The following is a 17385-nucleotide window of genomic DNA, read 5'->3' on the forward strand; positions in this document are numbered from 1 at the left end:
CAACAACAGCAACAACGACGCCCCGTCGTTATTAAAATTCCCATTGTATCCGAGGCGGCCATGAATCCTAGATTAATTTCCGCCATTCTTCATTTCGCCAGGCATCGACATGTGTAGCCATTATCCGGGAATAATTCCCGAATGATATACGGCAACGGGTTTCGTAGGGACGCATTATGCGGCGGGTTCGACTATTGCGAATCATCCCGAAATTGTGTCGGTCCAACTTTGAACACACTGTCCGTAATCTACATGCGCCTCTCCGCTGGGAAATCTTTAACCCCTGATTGTTTCGGAATTACTTCGATGCCGTCAATTCTGCCCCTACGATTCTTGCTATTCATATGCGATATAGGTACGAAATTGAGGGGAAAAAATTAATGGTAAATTATACAGGGGGGGTCCGGTTTTTCGTGTAATAACTTCAGCATCCGATAGAACAACTATTTTCATGAAAAAAAAGTTTTTATAAGCATATATCCTAACAAGCTTCGTTTTCGAGATGCAGGGTGTTAAAGTTTGAAAAAAAACATTTTTTTACTTATAACTCTACTATTATTAAGTACATTCATTGTTTTAATTTTTCGTTAATGAAGTCTAGATAATATTATATTTCGAATTGGGTGACTCCTGCCAAAATTATCTAGTGGCGTAGATACAGAGATGCGATGATCTTCTTCCTATTGAAAATCTACACCACTGTCTTTTTTTCGAAAAAATTGTTTCATTTCTGGAATCAACAGAGGTTTCCTAAAAAAAGGTGCCCTGAATTTTTTTCATAGAAGGTATTTTTGAGATAATCAATTGCATGGCAAACACTATCCACAAAAATCTACAAGAATTCATTTTTAAATTTTCCCATTAGTGATGAAGAAAAAAGTGAGAAAATTGACGTAGTGTATTATAAGGCTTTCAGATGGCATTCGATTGAACATTCCAGAAAGAACTTCCATCAGATTTTCAAACACAAAAGAAAAAATGTTTATTTTTTGAGTGCCTGACAAAATTTCCTTTTGAAATGTTCAATTAAATACCATCTGAAAGCGTTATAATATACTACGTCAATTTTTGTGCTTTCATTTATCACCAATGGATACATTTGAGAAATTGATTTTTGTAGATTTTCGGGGATAGTGTTAGCTTCGCACTCGATCATCTCGAAAATAGTACATTCTGTGAAAAAAAAAACGAAGAAACTGTTTTTACGAAGCTACGAAGCTGGTTATTTTACGTATAAAAGTAAAGTTCATGGAGTTTAAGTTTCACAGAAAAGTCTTGTACTTTTTTTGAATTTTTTTCAAGATGGTCGAGTCGTAAAAAAAATTCATAACTCGAAAACCGTGAAAAATCGCATAACATACATGGGGTGATTCGAATCGCCCATGACACGAGGGACGTGTTTTTTCTTTTTTACGTCAATTTTTTGGCCACCCTGTATAACTATTATTCTTCACATATTTATGCAGCCGAAATCTGCGAATATTTTTTTTGGTATAGTCGACTGTCGTCGAATTGTGTCGGTCCGTCTTGAAACCTTCTGTTCGTCATCTACATGCAGCCCTCCTCTGGGAAATCGGTTTCGATATCGAGTGTGCCACGAAATCCTCGTCGATAATTTTTGCTATTTATGTCGGACCGGCCGTGGTTCGGAATTGGTTGGGGCTTAGTTTTGGGTCCGAATCGATGATCTGTGCTTAGGCGGAATGAGATTGGGGTGCTAGCATACTATGTTTCCTTATTCCTTGAGGATATCAAGGTCTATCTGGTGTCGTTTTGTGGGGATGCCTCATCGCGTATTATGTTCATCTTTATTCGGCAATGAGTTTGGTCTACCAACAGACAGAGTGTTTCTGATTTGGGGGTACAAAATATATCAAGAAAAAAAAAGTCCGATGTATATGTGCCTGCAATTTGCCTTCAAAAGATATTCAACTTGAAGTTGGGATATTTCAATTGAACGTTCACATCATGTGATATGCTGATTTTGAATCCAAAACTGCAGGGTAATATTTTTTCTGGAACAGTGCCCGTTTTTTCCACCAAAATTTTTTTGGTTAATTAAAAAAATGAAGCTGAGCAGAAAAAAATTATTTGGGGGTTTAAAATATTGCTTTCAGCATTCTATTGAGTTATTTTTCTTCCTCAAGAGAACATGAAACATATCAATAAATCTCAATTTGAATCAAGAATCTTGGAAGAAACCATCTTCAAAATTCCAAGAACTATCGACTAGGCTGGGCAATCAAAAAATTTTACAGACATACTTACTTGAAGATCGAAATAATTTTGAACTTTCAGCATTGAAGGTCGATAAAATAGTTGGACATTGAATATACCAAAGGCACCAAAAAAAGCATTCATATGATAATTCAGCTTCACGGCTTTTCTTAGGATGTTGAATTATGTACTACAGGCATATTTGACGATGAAGTTACCTAAATAAGATCTACTAAAAGCAAACCAAACAAGCTAAGCAACAATCTCTTCAACAAGTCCCAAATAAACTCTCCACTTCCAGTCAAAACTCCATAGAAAGAGAAAAGGCAAATCCCAGCATCCTCAACCTGCTGCTTCCCATCTCCAGGACAAGGAGAAACACCGGAACATCCAATCCCACCCTTCCGCTCGACAAAGGGGTGAACGACACCGATATTTCGGGACTGCCAACGTGCCGATAAATTTCCCTAAAAAGCGGACAACTTTCAAACTAATCTAATTAAACATGGCCACCGGTTCCGAAATACGATTTCTCGATGAGAGTTGGCCGTGAATCATTTCACGGTGGCTGAACGGGGTTCCTCAGGACCAAACAAGGTCCTATTGTGGGTCGGACACGTGCGCTTTCGAAAATCACCGAAATCTGCGAGATGGGGGAATTAACGTTGACACCCTCAGATTTGAGGGGCGTTGTTGTTAGGAGACGAGGGGAAGATGACTTCGTCTATGACGAGGAGTGCCTGCCTCATGCGTTTTGGTAGAGAGTTGGCTCCTTTGAACTCACTTCTATAGCAGACGATGATAATATCAGAAGGTAGTGGACATGTGTTGAAGAAACCTGTTCAAAGAAACTTGTGAAGATATGAGGATTATCTACACTGCGCAAAAAAATTAACGCACATTCTGAAAATCTCAAATTTATTCTACAACTGAAGGTGATCTCATTGATAATTATTTTTATCAGAATTATGCATGCATATGTTATCCACTTTCAACGTTTTTCTTCAATACAGATGTTTTTTCCCAGCAGGAATAAAAAAAGATGACATTGTCAGATTTTGAATGTATTGGCTCCATTCTGAAATCAGTTGTTCTCGATTAATTCTAGTGATTAATAGTTTTTCTTTCGTTTGATTTTCTACACTCGATCGCTATGCAACGCGAAACACGCAATTTGACCCAAGAGGAATGTGCCCAAGCGGTAGTTTTGCGAGAAGAAGGGTGGACCTACACAAGAATTGCAGAAAGGTTTGGAGTTTCCCATACAAGTGTGTCCAGAATGTTGCAGCGATTCAGGACGACAGGTATGAATGTCCGAAAACCAGGACAGGGTAGATCACGGGTAACAACTGCCATTCAAGAACGTTACTTGAGAGTTTCTTCGTTGAGACAACGGTTTGCAACTGCTCGCCTCCTTCAAAATCAGCTTGAGCAAACTCATGGGGTGCAAATTAGCACTCAGACAATAAGAAATCGCCTCAGAGAATATGATTTAAGGCCTCGTGTCGCGGCATGAGGCCCAGCTCTTAACAGTATTTTCATGTGAAAAAAACTGTTTTTTCATCAAGAGTTGAAATGAAGCCAGTTGAAAAATTTTCAAGAATTCAAAAGGTAAAAGAGGAGCATACTATCTGCCGTCGAGTTATACATCAATTACTTGAAAATTGCGATCAGCAAGCAGTTGATAACGAAAAAGGTCGGAATATTGAAAAAACTCCGTAATCGTTTATTCGGTATGCATCAATTTCAAATGGCTTTTGGCCACTACTAATTTTTGTCAAACTTGAGGTCGATATCTTTTAAATTACGACATGTACCATGCTCACAAGAAAGCCTTACATAAACACGCAATTTTTTTTACGGATTTCGTAATTTTTTTTTTAATCAATAATTTTGAGGGAGGCATAAAAAAAGCAAGCCTGTCTTAGGCGTTCATAAACAAGAGCACATAAGGTACATGAGCATAAGAGACACAAAACAACAAGCTTGTTAGGCGCTTGTTAATATGAGCCGAGATTGTAACTTCCATCTTCATGAACAATAGAAGTCAAATATTGAATTACATTGGTACCTTTTATTTTTCGCTCTCACATTCCTAATATATTCGAGTATCTGACGTGTAACGGAAATCTCGTCTTCATTTGAATAGCTGGGTTCATCCCATTGAAAGAAAGTCTTTTGGATGGAACTCCTACTGTTTCCGTGAGAAGCCACCAAGAAATCACTCGAGCGTTCTGAAGGAGTGGTTTCGTAGGCATTCCACTCACGATATGCTAGATCCTGTCACACTACCACACCCTACATGGACATGCACCGTGAAACCCTGGGGTGCGCACCGTGACTTGCTTGATCTTCAATGGGTAATTGATTTGTTATATTGCCCATCGTTTATTCGTTGGAGATGTTGACTTTGGTCCTTTGTTAATCCATCCTCAGTAATAGAAATCGTGACAATCAAGAATAAATCATGGTAATTCCCTTAAGCACTATTTTATAGGGTATTACCTACCAAATAAGTGCGAAAGTTTTGAAATGGAGAAAATTTATGTAAAAATGCCATTTGTTCAACGTTCCGTTCAACGTTGAACAAATGGCATTTTGTCATATTCCTACCAAAAACAAAACAAAAACGTTATAGCCACCTACTAGATTTTTCGATTTCATTTACAGAAGACCTGTTCATTCACAAGTTTGTATTTTGTAAGGAAAATATAGCTGTCACAGAGATTAACCGTTACTTTCGACTTATATTTTCAAATGGGGAAATTTGGTTTCGTTAAAAACTCTTGGTAAAAAATGCAATATATATCACATGTTTCACTATTTCAAAATGCAAAAAATTCACAGGTAATTCATTTGAAATAACAAAGTTCCTTATTATTCCGGAGAAGAGAAATATCTGAAATCAATAGCACTATACAGTTTCCCAATTACACGTGAACCTTGAAAGAGGTGTTAGTATCACTCATTTGCTGTCGATTGAGCCATATTTATTGATAACCGAAAATCAACAGTTTCCGACATATTTTAAGATAGTTCTTGTGTTTTTCAAAAAATTTCTCACCTTACTTAATTTTTCGTCAATTTTTCTACTTTTACCAAGTTTCATTGAAATTTTGTATTATTTTTATTGAAGAAGGATATAATATGTATGAAAAAAGCTAAACACTGCTGTATTAGATGTTGATAAGAATTAGTATGATTTTAAAGTTGGTATATGAGGAAAAGAATAGTAAATTTCTAATATAAATTTGCCAGCTACTTTCGAATTTCACAATTTATGAATGACAAAATTATATTGAAAATTTCTTCTTCATTTCCTAAAAATGTTTTCGTTAGAATGCAGTCTGTAGTTTTGTGTCAGCAGATTTTGATTTTAAAGGGGAAAAAAGCAAAGAAAGGGAAGTAATGAATTGAATATTTTTTTTTGCAATTAAACTCAAAATTCTAGTAGGAAATGTATTCATAAATTATGTTTCAAATTCCTTATTCGAATGAGTGGCCTCTTTCTTATTCCTTCAATTGTTACTTTCTGCCTGAAATTTACTTTCAATCTTCTCGCTGCTTCCTCTAATTAAACGGTGTTAGCACCAGACTTCTTACTGGCCACGGAACAATCAAATTTGGTCAACGTAGAAAAAATTGACGAAAAACGAAGTAAGGTGAGAAATCTTTCAACAATCACAAGAACTCGAATATCTTGTAAACTGTTGATTTTTAGTTTTCACTAAATATGGCTCAAATGACAGCAAATAAGCCATACTAATAACACGTCCTCCAAGGTCCACGTCTAATTTGGGAACACCCTGTTTATAATATCCGCCATATCTCGAGAAACTTACACACCAAAAATTGTAAAATTTCAGGTGAGGTACAACATTTTTTCCTAGTACGTTTCCACACTAGGAGGTTCATTATTAGAGAAAATAAACCAGAAATTAGCACCCATACAATATGCAATTATATTACAATATATTTACATATTTCATATTTCCACCAGTCTACTTTATTATGGTAGAACTTGAATAAAATTTCAGAGATATTCAAAAACTTATCCTCTTATTGTTCCAGCTACCTCGTCGATATTTCCATACAAAAAATTAGTAGCTCAACCCTCCGCAAAAATTGCATCCGAAAAACTCGCACCCCTCCGTCCCACCCTCCGGATACCGGCACAATAAAGAATAACGCTCGTTCAGATCGGCCTTATTGTTCGATCTGAATAATGGGACGCGGACGTCGGAAAATCCAGCGTTGCGTCGCTTCCAAATTGCCGAAAGTCCACCGTAATCTAATTAAACACGGATGCTGGACCGCAGACAAAAGATCTGGAGCGAAAGAAGGACCACGCTTCCGTCGCTTACAATTTTCCCAAGTCCGAAACGAGAAGAATCAATTGCCCATTAAAAATTTCTATACGGACGCCCCTGCCCGATGGAGGGGTTGGTGAATAAGTGTTGGGAGTGCGAGAGACGTCATCAAGGATCTAATCTCGTGGAAAAATACTCCTTTTTACGAGTTCCTTGTGGTTCTCTATTAGACTGGGGTGTTTGTTGACCCTTGTGAGTAATGGGGTAAACAAATACATCGGGCAGTAAAATACGATGGCCATTTGGACTCGATTCGTCATCAGAATCGTCATTGAGTTCCTTATTTTTCATCGTGAATTATACTGGATTTTTCAATAAAAGCTATCATTTTGATATTGAAAAAAGTATATTTTGAGAAAAATCAGTAAGTAGATGTTTATTGCATATTAGAATAGAAGAAAGGTATGGAATTAATGAAGGAAATTGATATCAGCCAAAGAGCCGCCAAGGCTACAGCATCTCATAAGTGTCCGGCAATCGATGACTAGATTCCTTAAGTTATCCCGAAGAAACAATAAAAAAATTAACGAATTTAAGGTAGTATTTCATACACCTTTATTGCCTGTTACTTGCCAAAGTAACCACAACCCAATCTCTTTAGTCGATGGTCGTTTTTGCCTGTGTAGGAGGCATGCACAGAAAGATTTTCAGCTCTTATATTATTATGAATGTCTTGATAACAAGTTTTATGTTGCTGGATTGTTTTTTTTTATCTTTCAAGGCCTTTGACAGTCTCTCTTTCGACTGTTTAATAGAAAAATGTTATAATATGGGTTTCAGGGGTATATTTCTGGAATGGTTTCAGAACTATCTCGCGGGGAGACCAGCAAATTTCAAAGTCGGGTATACTCTATCATCTGAGTACACTTTGAAATTAGTAGTACCCCAGGGATCCGTCCTGGGATCCCTGTTGTTCCTTCTTCTCATCAATGACCTTCCTGCAAGTCTGAGAGATGAATTATTCAGATTTTATTCCCAAAATGAGATACCATCATTCTCGAAGATGTGTTTGATTATATTGTTTGCTGACGACACGTCGTTTGCTGTTAGGGCTTTTTCTTTCGAAGAGCTCCAAATATCGTTCGAGTTTCTACTTGATTGTTTTGTGAAATGGTGCCATACAAATAATATTGTAATTGATATCGAAAAGACTGAATGTATTCATTTTTCATTGGGTAAATATAGTAAACTTGATCTTCCCCATCAAGTTACTGTAACCACATCTGAAGATTGTGTAAAATTTATTGGAATTTCTCTGGATGAAGGTTCGAGATGTTTCAGATATATTGATTTGGTCTGTGGTCGATTGAAAAAATTCATTTTTCGCTATAAGTATAGTGAGAAACTTGTTTCCCATGTCATGGTTGATCAATATTTATAACTGCTTAGTATTTAGCCGTTTATCTTACAACATTTTATTTTGGGATAATTCTTCAGAAGTTGGTAGACTCTTTATTATCCAAAGCGGATTTTGCGCATGATATATGATATAACACCAAAGTCGTCTTGTGGACCAGTTTTTTCACGAAATAGTATTGTTATAGTATAATAACAATTTCTCAACAATAAAGCTTTCACAGTTGCTTTGAATGCACCAACAATATTGTTGGTGAATTGGTGAAGCTTAATGATGATGATGATTGTTGGTCAATTTTCAAACGATACGTTTGATAATTATTTGTGTTAATTCCTTTCCTTTCTTTCGACTTGTCTCACACATAATTTCATGTCTTATGAGATCACTAATGATTATTATTATTATAAAATGACGATGGTCTGGCCGTCGTGGGCTCTTGCTCTTCAATATGAGCATAGTAAAATATTTCAGAAAAAAGTATGCTAGTGACTCTACTACCAATTAAACCCATATAAACCAGGCTTTAGATAATACCATTCCACTTCTTTTCGGTGCTCCACACAATTGATAAATATCAAACGCTTCTCAAATTATAATTTCCATAAAGTAACCTCAACCCATCACTCTTAAAGCCTGCAGATTGTCGGCGTTGATACGATTCAAAATTAAGATTAATCCGTTGTATAACAAAACGTCTGCAAGCGTGCACACTCGGATTTCGAACTTTTTTAATTTTACACCGGAAAATTATTATTCACAAAGAGAACAATAGGAAATTATTATTCCATCTACGGTATTACCTCCAGTGGTCCATTAATTCTTGCTTTTTATTACGGAACGCGGCATACTCGCGGAGTTTCCACCTCGTGATGTTGGAAAACTCGGAATCCACTCTCTATCTTCTGGAATATTAATGATACTGTTGATTGGTTTGAACCTTTTTTTGCCTTGTGCATTCGTTATGAGATGAGATGTCGCAAAAAACGAGGCCTAGCTTTATAGGCTGCTGAAAGGATGGACAAACCATCGCGTTTCGCCGGCAAAAAATAACTGAATTAATACAGTGTGTTCCGATGGCGTTGTTTGTACCTAATGAATGATGATGTATCTTGCTTTCCAATTATCCACGTGAATGGAGGCTTGATTGTGTTTGCTTTGATCGAAATACTTAGTATTAATGAATAAATTTCAGGTCTTTCAGGTCACTTTTGAAACCGACATTACTAGGTCATTACTAAAAATGGTGAAAATGTTACAATCTCAAAACCGAAGAACTTTTGGGTCGCCTCAAACTACCTTATTGGCCAGCAATAGTGGAACTGAAATTTAAGCTGTTGGGACAAGTTTGTGATGTGAAGAAGTGGAATCGTGTGCATCGCTGAAAAAACAACTGCTGGTGTAGCCCGCATTGTCGACGAAAATCCATGTTATGTTGAAATAATTATGGATTCAATATTCTTGATAAATCATTGTTAAAAGTCACTTCAAACCACTTTCAGGTATCCAAGTTCTTAAAAACTTCACTTTTACGTTGAAAATTCGTGCAGTAAAACTGTCTGTGCGAAAATTTGAAGTACACGTCTCAGTTTAGTTTTTAGTGGTGTTTTCGAATATTAAAACAGACAAAATTCCGATGTTTTGTTTCGAGGATTCAAACGATTCATAATTTTTTGTTAACCCGGACATGGATTTTAGAGGCGGTTATTGCATGATAAGTTTGGGCTCTCAATTAAGAACATATTGGTCAAATATGAAGAAAATATACCGGGTGGTTCGTTTGATATGGCCTCAGAAAGAAACAGGCAAAATTCATAAAACACTCTGTATCTCGACTACGAAGACAGTAAAACGCAATAAATAGGGTATCTCCAGAACCGCCTTGGTGCCACTTATGCACCTGTGAAGTATTTCAGTTTCCCAATGAAACACCCTGTATGATTTATTTAGTATACTTTTGTCTTGGAATATAATTCCAATTATGAAAATGACAAACTTAATAACCAATCAAAAAAATCCAAAACAACTAAAACTGTCAAATTGAGTAAACAGTTAACTAATTGAATAACTAAATTAACATCAAGACAGACGTACGTTTCGGAATTTTTGTTTTTACTTTAAAATTTTTATTTTGATTGTAAATGTCGATTTGCATATGTAATTAATGAAAATAACAAGAAAGAAATCTATGACTACCTGAAGTAATTAATTTCTCTGTGAATCCTTACTAGAGAAACAGTTACGCTCAGTTAGTTTGAAGTTCCTCAATTGCAATTTTTGTGAAGTAGATATACAAGTGGTGAGTTGGTGAATTCAGTAATTTTGTTAGACTATAAGGCACTTATGAGGAAATATTTTATCTGTAAATACAAAAATTCCGAAACGGACGTCTGTCTTCATGTTAATTTTAATATTCAATTAGTTAACCTTTTACTCAATTTGTGCAGTTTTAGTTATTTTGGATTTTCTTTTAGTTGATAATTAATTTTGGCATTGTTATAATTGAAATTATATTTCAAGACAAAAATGAACCAAATATATCATAAAGTAATATTATTGTTAAGGAATGGACACAAAGTTGTCAATTTTTTGATATTTATATTCAATGTCTTTCATCAAGTAGACTCATTAAACCTTTATAATCCATTGGTTTCTCTTAAAATATATTCGTTTCTTTAATGCAAATGCGATATTAAGTACGGAATAAATTTAAAAGAGCATAAACTTTTCGATACAACCAAAATAAAGAGAAATGAACAGTAGATATTACTCTTCAAATTTTCAAAAACCATTATCTCAAAAATTAGCAGCATAAAATATCACGTATTTTCCGAACACTTTGGTTGATATACAACCTATTTCCAGCTCGCAAATAACATACAAAACTTCTCTCAAAAGATATACAAGAACACTTTATGCAATTCCTGAATGTCACATTCCACCCCACCCACAACGTACAACTCGGCGATTTTCCAATATCCAAATTTTTTCATCACATGCAGCAACCCATAAGTCACCCCCCTCCACTCTGCCGAAGGCGGAAGCCTCCCCCCTCTCCTCCCCAACCTCCCTCCGAGAGTCAAAACTGTATGCAAAACGAACAAGTCGAATAGGAGAAAAATGTCGCAGCGAGCTCGGAATTCATATCAAATTCCAATTTTTTCCGGCGATATATCGACGGGCGCATTGTTCCCGAACTTGCCGAATAAATATACGTCGTGACGCCGACGCCAGACGTCGAACCCGGCGTAATTTGCTTATTCCGGATACCGATAGAAGCCGGAGTTTGCCGGTCCCTGGTAACTTGTTTCAACAGTTGTTGATTCACATTTACAATACCGAAGGGAATTTTCATTTCTGAATGAATTACGTTGAATACGGTAGAGCGGAATTCATTTCTCTCTCTGAATAAATCCGGTGCGGCATCTCGAGCGTGCGGAACGAAAAGCGGGTTTTTCAATTAAGATCAGGTTTTTCGTTGAGGAATCGATATTTCTTGGTAGACAAGTTTACAGTGGAAAATCTAGAAATAGTGCTTTGTTAAGAATTCAGTCCTTACTTGATAGAAATTCATATTGATTTGATAAAAATCTGTCGAAATTACATAGAAGTACAAATTTGCTACCGCCGTTTTTTCCGGAATTCGAGGCTTCATTATGAAAAACTGGTAATACATTTATGATTCAACGTATTGTTGTCGCTGACCACTAGTTTCTCTCATTTTCGAGCATCGTACGAATCCCGTGTTGAAAAAACTGGTCATATTTTGAAGTGATCCACGATTCTATCCAATTTTTCACTTCTTCATAAGACCGGTCAGAAACAAGTGATAGTTCGAGGGAGCAAGATCTGGAGAATATGTCTCCAAATATTTCTTGAGTAGTTTCGCAACATGAGGTCGAGCATTGCCATGCTGTAAAATCATTTTATTATGTCACTCGTTGCATTGTGGCCGTTTGTCTTTAAATGAACAGCATTAATTGCGTTCAATAAGGATCGCCTGTGATTGTTTCAGTCGATTTTGAGAACTCATAATACACAACGCCGAGCTGGTCCCACTAAATACTGAGAATGACCTTGGAACCGAGAATATCCGGTTTGGCCGTCGACGTGAAAGCATAACCGGTATATCCCCATGATTTTCTGCGCTTGGGATTCTCGTAATGAACCCATTTTTTGTTTTTAGACACAATGCGAGGCAGAAATCCGTTCCATCTTTGCCTCGCAAGCAGCTGTGATGATTTGCAACCTCCGATAGGAGAAAGGTTTTTGATTATTCGTCGATCTTGGGAATCAAGCATTCCACAAAGGACATAACACCTTATTTTGAATAAAGACTTAGGTCTCATGGCTTTTTAGGTTAGGTTAACACAAGAACAAGAACTCAAACTGGTCGTTCACTAGCAACGTCGTATCTTCGCTGATTGGCATCTTGAAATGCATAAAAATGACCCGGATCTCCAACTAAAAATCATCTTCAGTCATGAGGTCATTTTGGGACTCTAAAAATCCAAGAATGATTGTTCAATTAGAATGAGGTTTTTATGAGTTCTGGCAAGCCTATGTTGTAAACTTGAACATTATACATCGACCCTGAAGTCTATTGTCTACTGGGGTACGTATGTTAGAAAGTCAGTTTTTCTAATACTGGCATTGAAGCAGATTAATTAAAAATCGATTACATTTCTCACTATGCCGACAGTGAATGATCACCAAAATAAACTGCCATACGATACATTACTACTCACATGTCTAATACCTTCACTCGGATTATAGTTTGTCAATAATGCATTGAAGAAAATCGATTTTGGGGAGCGAATTATTCTTTTTACCCGATGTTTTTTTCACTCACGACATGCGTCGATTAGCCCTGTAAAAAAATATTTGAATATCGTATTTGTTCAACTTGAGAATTGCCTTGTCCCTAATTTGTTTTTTGAGTCGCAGGTATTTGCAACCCTTTTTGGTTCTTGTCACTATAGTGGAAACACTGACATATTATCATGTTTCCTTACTTTTTCACCTTATGAAAAGGAAATCTGCTAATTGATTAACCTCATAATTCAGTTAACACATTATGTCTCATTAGTATTATATTTCCATTAATGAATCTTTCGATTCGGACAAACAATAAAATTATTGAACGTCCAGAAATTTTCAAAATAAATGTATTGCTCTGAAATTAGTGAAGTAGTGTGTTCACCTTCGAATCCTTAAATAAAGAATTCATTTCAATTAAAAAACCGCTCTTTTTATCGTTGTAATAGACAAGACGAAATAATAAAGCATGACGTAAAATTTTCAGTGTTTTTTCACTTGAATATACGTTTCACATCATCAGTTATCCCAATCAACACCCTTTTTAATTGAAAACGATGCCATCAATTCATGATGTCGCCCCACATGGTGCCAATTAATTTTTAATGCTGCTGGGGGTTCCAATTACAATTAACAAACCCCCCTGGTTGGTCATTCTCTCCGTTCCCGAATGAATTCAAAGTGCAAGATTAGTGCATTTATTTTCATTTAGAACTGAGAGGAATTGATTTGTATTGTGAATGAGCAAATTATTTATTTCACTTTGCCCAAGTGGAATCGTAGACGCAATTTATATGAACTCAATCAAATTGACTGTTTTTTTTTCATTTTTTCAGACTTGGCACCGCCAGCATTCAGCAGACTCAGCTGTCTCAGCAACTGGGCACCGGCACGGGTTCCGTAAGCGGCGCCGGTACCTTGCAGAGTTCCCACCAGCAGGCGCCGCTGGTGATGCCAGTGTTTCCTCTGCGTCCTGCCCCCACCACTGCCTCTACACACTACTCTCCATATTCCCCGTCCAGATTCCACATTGACAAACGCTGCCAACACAGGTGCACCTGGAAATGCCTCAGCATCGGTCTGATACTCTTGGCAGTCGCTCTGACAGCTATGCTCGCCTATTTTGCTGGTAAGTTCACTAGCCGAATTTTACACATGAAAACTGTTTGGGTACTTTGGGATTATTCGAAGAATAATTGAACCTCTACAAGAATGAAAGAGTTGATCTTGAATGTTGTCCGGTTTTCTCATTGATAACTCAATATATATACATAAAATAATAACAAAAGGACTTAGGTGATTTCCAATAATCTTCACTGCAGATACAAAAGATTTTGGGGAGTATACATCAGAGTTTGAAATGTCCTAAGTTTGTTTGGGAGATACAGGCTGTTTTATGTTTTATTGAGAATCAATTGGCATAATTCTTGAACACTTATGGATTTTCATAAAAATTTCAGGAAATTATTTAAATACAGATTTGTCGATAGTACAGGTTCGGACTGAAAATATAAGAGAGAGAGAGAGAAAGTATACTTATTGCTTAGCAAATGGCTAACGACTTGCGTCTTTCTGCCCGGAATGAAAATATAATATTTACATTTACATGTTGCAAAACATCAAATTTTCAAAAAGCGTATTTGTGCAAACCACTATTAGAATTGTGTGGTGCACATAAAGAAATTTTCTCGAAATTTAATGAAAAGATTGAAATTAAAGTTTTTGTAGTTAATACGCTGAGTATTCTGAGGGTGTTTTTTTTTAGAGCTATAGAACTTTAAATTGCAATAAAAGAATGATGGATAATTCGATTGACATGAATTTTATTTATCCGCAAGATAATCTTGTGGCATTTTATTTTAAATATGATTTCTGGCATATGACCGCCGCGGCTGGCTCGGATGTAGTCCAATCTGGACGTCCAATTTTCGATGACTTTTTCCAACATTTGTGGCCGTATATCGGCAATAACATGGCGAATGTTGTCTTCCAAATGGTCAAGGGTTTGTGGCTTATCCGCATAGACCAATGACTTTACATAGCCCCAAAAAAGTTGTCTAGCGGTGTTAAATCACAAGATCTTGGAGGCCAATTCACAGGTCCAAAATGTGAAATTAGGAGGTCACCAAACGTGTCTTTCAATAAATCGATTGTGGCACGAGCTGTGTGACATGTTGCGCCGTCTTGTTGGAACCACAGCTCCTGGACATCATGGTTGTTCAATTCAGGAATGAAAAAGTCAGTAATCATGGCTCTATACCGATCACCATTGACTGTAACGTTCTGGCCATCATCGTTTTGAAGAAGTACGGACCAATGATTCCACCAGCCCATAAAGCGCACCAAACAGTCAGTTTTTCTGGATGTAACGGTGTTTCGACATACACTTGAGCATTAGCTTCACTCCAAATGCGGCAGTTTTGTTTGTAGACGTAGCCATTCAACCAGAAGTACGCTTCATCGCTAAACAAAATAAAATGGACGTAGTGCGCAATACGTATTCCGCACAGAACCATTATTTTCGAAATAAAATTGCACTATTTGCAAGCGCTGTTCAGGCGTGAGTCTATTCATGATGAATTGCCAAACCAAACTGAGAATAAATCATTCGACAGCTGTTAAATCGTTCGCCATATTGAACAGTAATGCCAACTTAAAGTTATATACCTCGAAAAAAAACACCCGTTACATACAAAAAATGTCAATTGAATTTGAATTTCCCGCACTACTTTGCTAGTAGGCAAAATTAAATAACATTCTTTCTGTGACACGAGGTTCTTGCCTCTGCGATCGATATTTATGTTTGATAAATTATTATCTTTTTTCATGTTCCCTTCATAGCAGGAATTTGATTTTCCCCCTTTAAGTATTTCGGTACTTATTTGTGTTTGCAAGTGATTGCAACCAAGTTTGTATCGAATTTCCCGATCACATTTTCCACCGTAACCGTACGATCGAATCGATTGTTGAGCAAACTTTTCCATTCGGAGACAAATCGTCCTGTTTGGATGTTCGGAAAATTCGGAGGAAACGTCGAAGGAAAATCTCTGACGTCCCAGTGCTGGTGCGGAACGTAGCAAACACTAAACAAGTTCACTAAATAAGTTTTAATCGAGTTCTGCGAACAGCTCATCTGAATCGGAACCGACGTAGAACTTTTTCCAACTTCCGACATATAAATTTTTCGGCTCCGAACTGAATATTTCATCGAGTCCGAGAAATCGCACGAATTAGCGCGATTTTCCCGTGGAGAACTTCGCGATCCGCTGAATAGTTAATGCGTAATTTTCGATCTGGGCCAAAAATAGAAATAAAGGTTTCCGTACACCAACGCGATTTGTTCATGAAGAAGTTTCGTGGCGAATATTATTTGAAGGAAACATTTTACGCAAAAATGTTTTGAATAAAAGGTTAATAGTTTTGAGGGGGACGTTCACTTATACCAGAACCTCTTCTTAATTCCCCTTGGTGGGGTGGGGTCAACGTTGAATATGGAAACCACCGTTTTACATCGCAGATTCGTTTTATACGTAGATGACACTGTATTTGAGTTTGTATTTCCGTCTAAATAACCCCAATGTATCCGTTTCAAATCATTCACATGAAATTTTAGTCATAAATTATCCATAAATTCGTTGAGACATAAATTATTTCAAATCTTCTTTCAATTGATAAATCCTTATTAATTATTGAAGAGTATTTTGAACCAGAAATGAATACTTTGATATTTCCGAATGATCTTCTTTCATTATTTATATTTTTCATTTCATTCGAAACATTTTTTCGGAAGATATTTTATTTTTGGGATTTTTGACGGTTGAACTTGAAAAAATCATCCGATATATGGAAAAACCCTGAGGTTTTCTCATTACTCTGAAGCATAGAGTAATGAAAACAGATAGAGGGAGTATATGCAATTTTACATGTCCCCAACGTGGTTAGATTACGTTGTCGGATTGTGATATATATCAAATCCACAATTTTACTATATCGTTATGAATGTATATTATATTGAATGAAATAAATTTATTTGAGTAGTTCCCGATTGAATATGCAAATTTCAATATTTTGAATCCGATATATTTCCTAATAGTCGAATTTATAATAAGCAGAATATTTATTATTTTCTGTATCTACCTGCTGAAATCCAAGGTTTGGCAACTTTTGCTATCCTATGGTGTCATCGGTTGTTTCACGTCGTTAGGCGCGCTTGAAGTTTGTTTTCTGAATTTCTGATATACATATTTGGGTATTCATCTCAATATATTTTGAGTTGATATAAAACGTTGATTAACTATAGGACATAAGAAGTGCGTTTTTTGTGGAGAAACTCGCGAATTGAATGAAATATCGTATCACTGAAATGTTTTCATTTCATTTTGACGCTTCATGTCAAATTTGATAGTTCATGTTGGGGACAAAATTTGCTTACTGAAAATGTCATATACTCCCACCATCTATATTTATCAGTTTGAGCTCTGAAGTAATAAACATATAGAGATAAAGGAAGTATACGTTTTTTTCAGTAATCTAACATGAACTATCAAATTTGACACAAGGGGCGCAGAAATGAAAACATATCGTGATACGATATTTCACTCAATTCGCGAGTTTTTTCGAAAATAA

General features: G+C 36.4%; 1 protein-coding gene across 5 annotated transcripts in view; it reads left to right on the forward strand.

Annotated features, from left to right (window-relative positions):
- Window positions 1-17385, forward strand: part of LOC123685226 (teneurin-a) — a 556414-nt gene that overhangs the window by 465550 nt on the left and 73479 nt on the right. For all 5 annotated transcript variants that reach the window (XM_045624845.1, XM_045624846.1, XM_045624849.1 and 2 more), the window contains one exon: window positions 13596-13888. In XM_045624845.1, coding sequence (XP_045480801.1) covers window positions 13596-13888 — 293 coding nt within the window. The remainder of the gene's footprint in view (window positions 1-13595; window positions 13889-17385) is intronic.

Source organism: Harmonia axyridis, chromosome 7 (assembly GCF_914767665.1).
Source record: "Harmonia axyridis chromosome 7, icHarAxyr1.1, whole genome shotgun sequence".
In the NCBI taxonomy this organism is placed as follows: domain Eukaryota; kingdom Metazoa; phylum Arthropoda; class Insecta; order Coleoptera; family Coccinellidae; genus Harmonia; species Harmonia axyridis.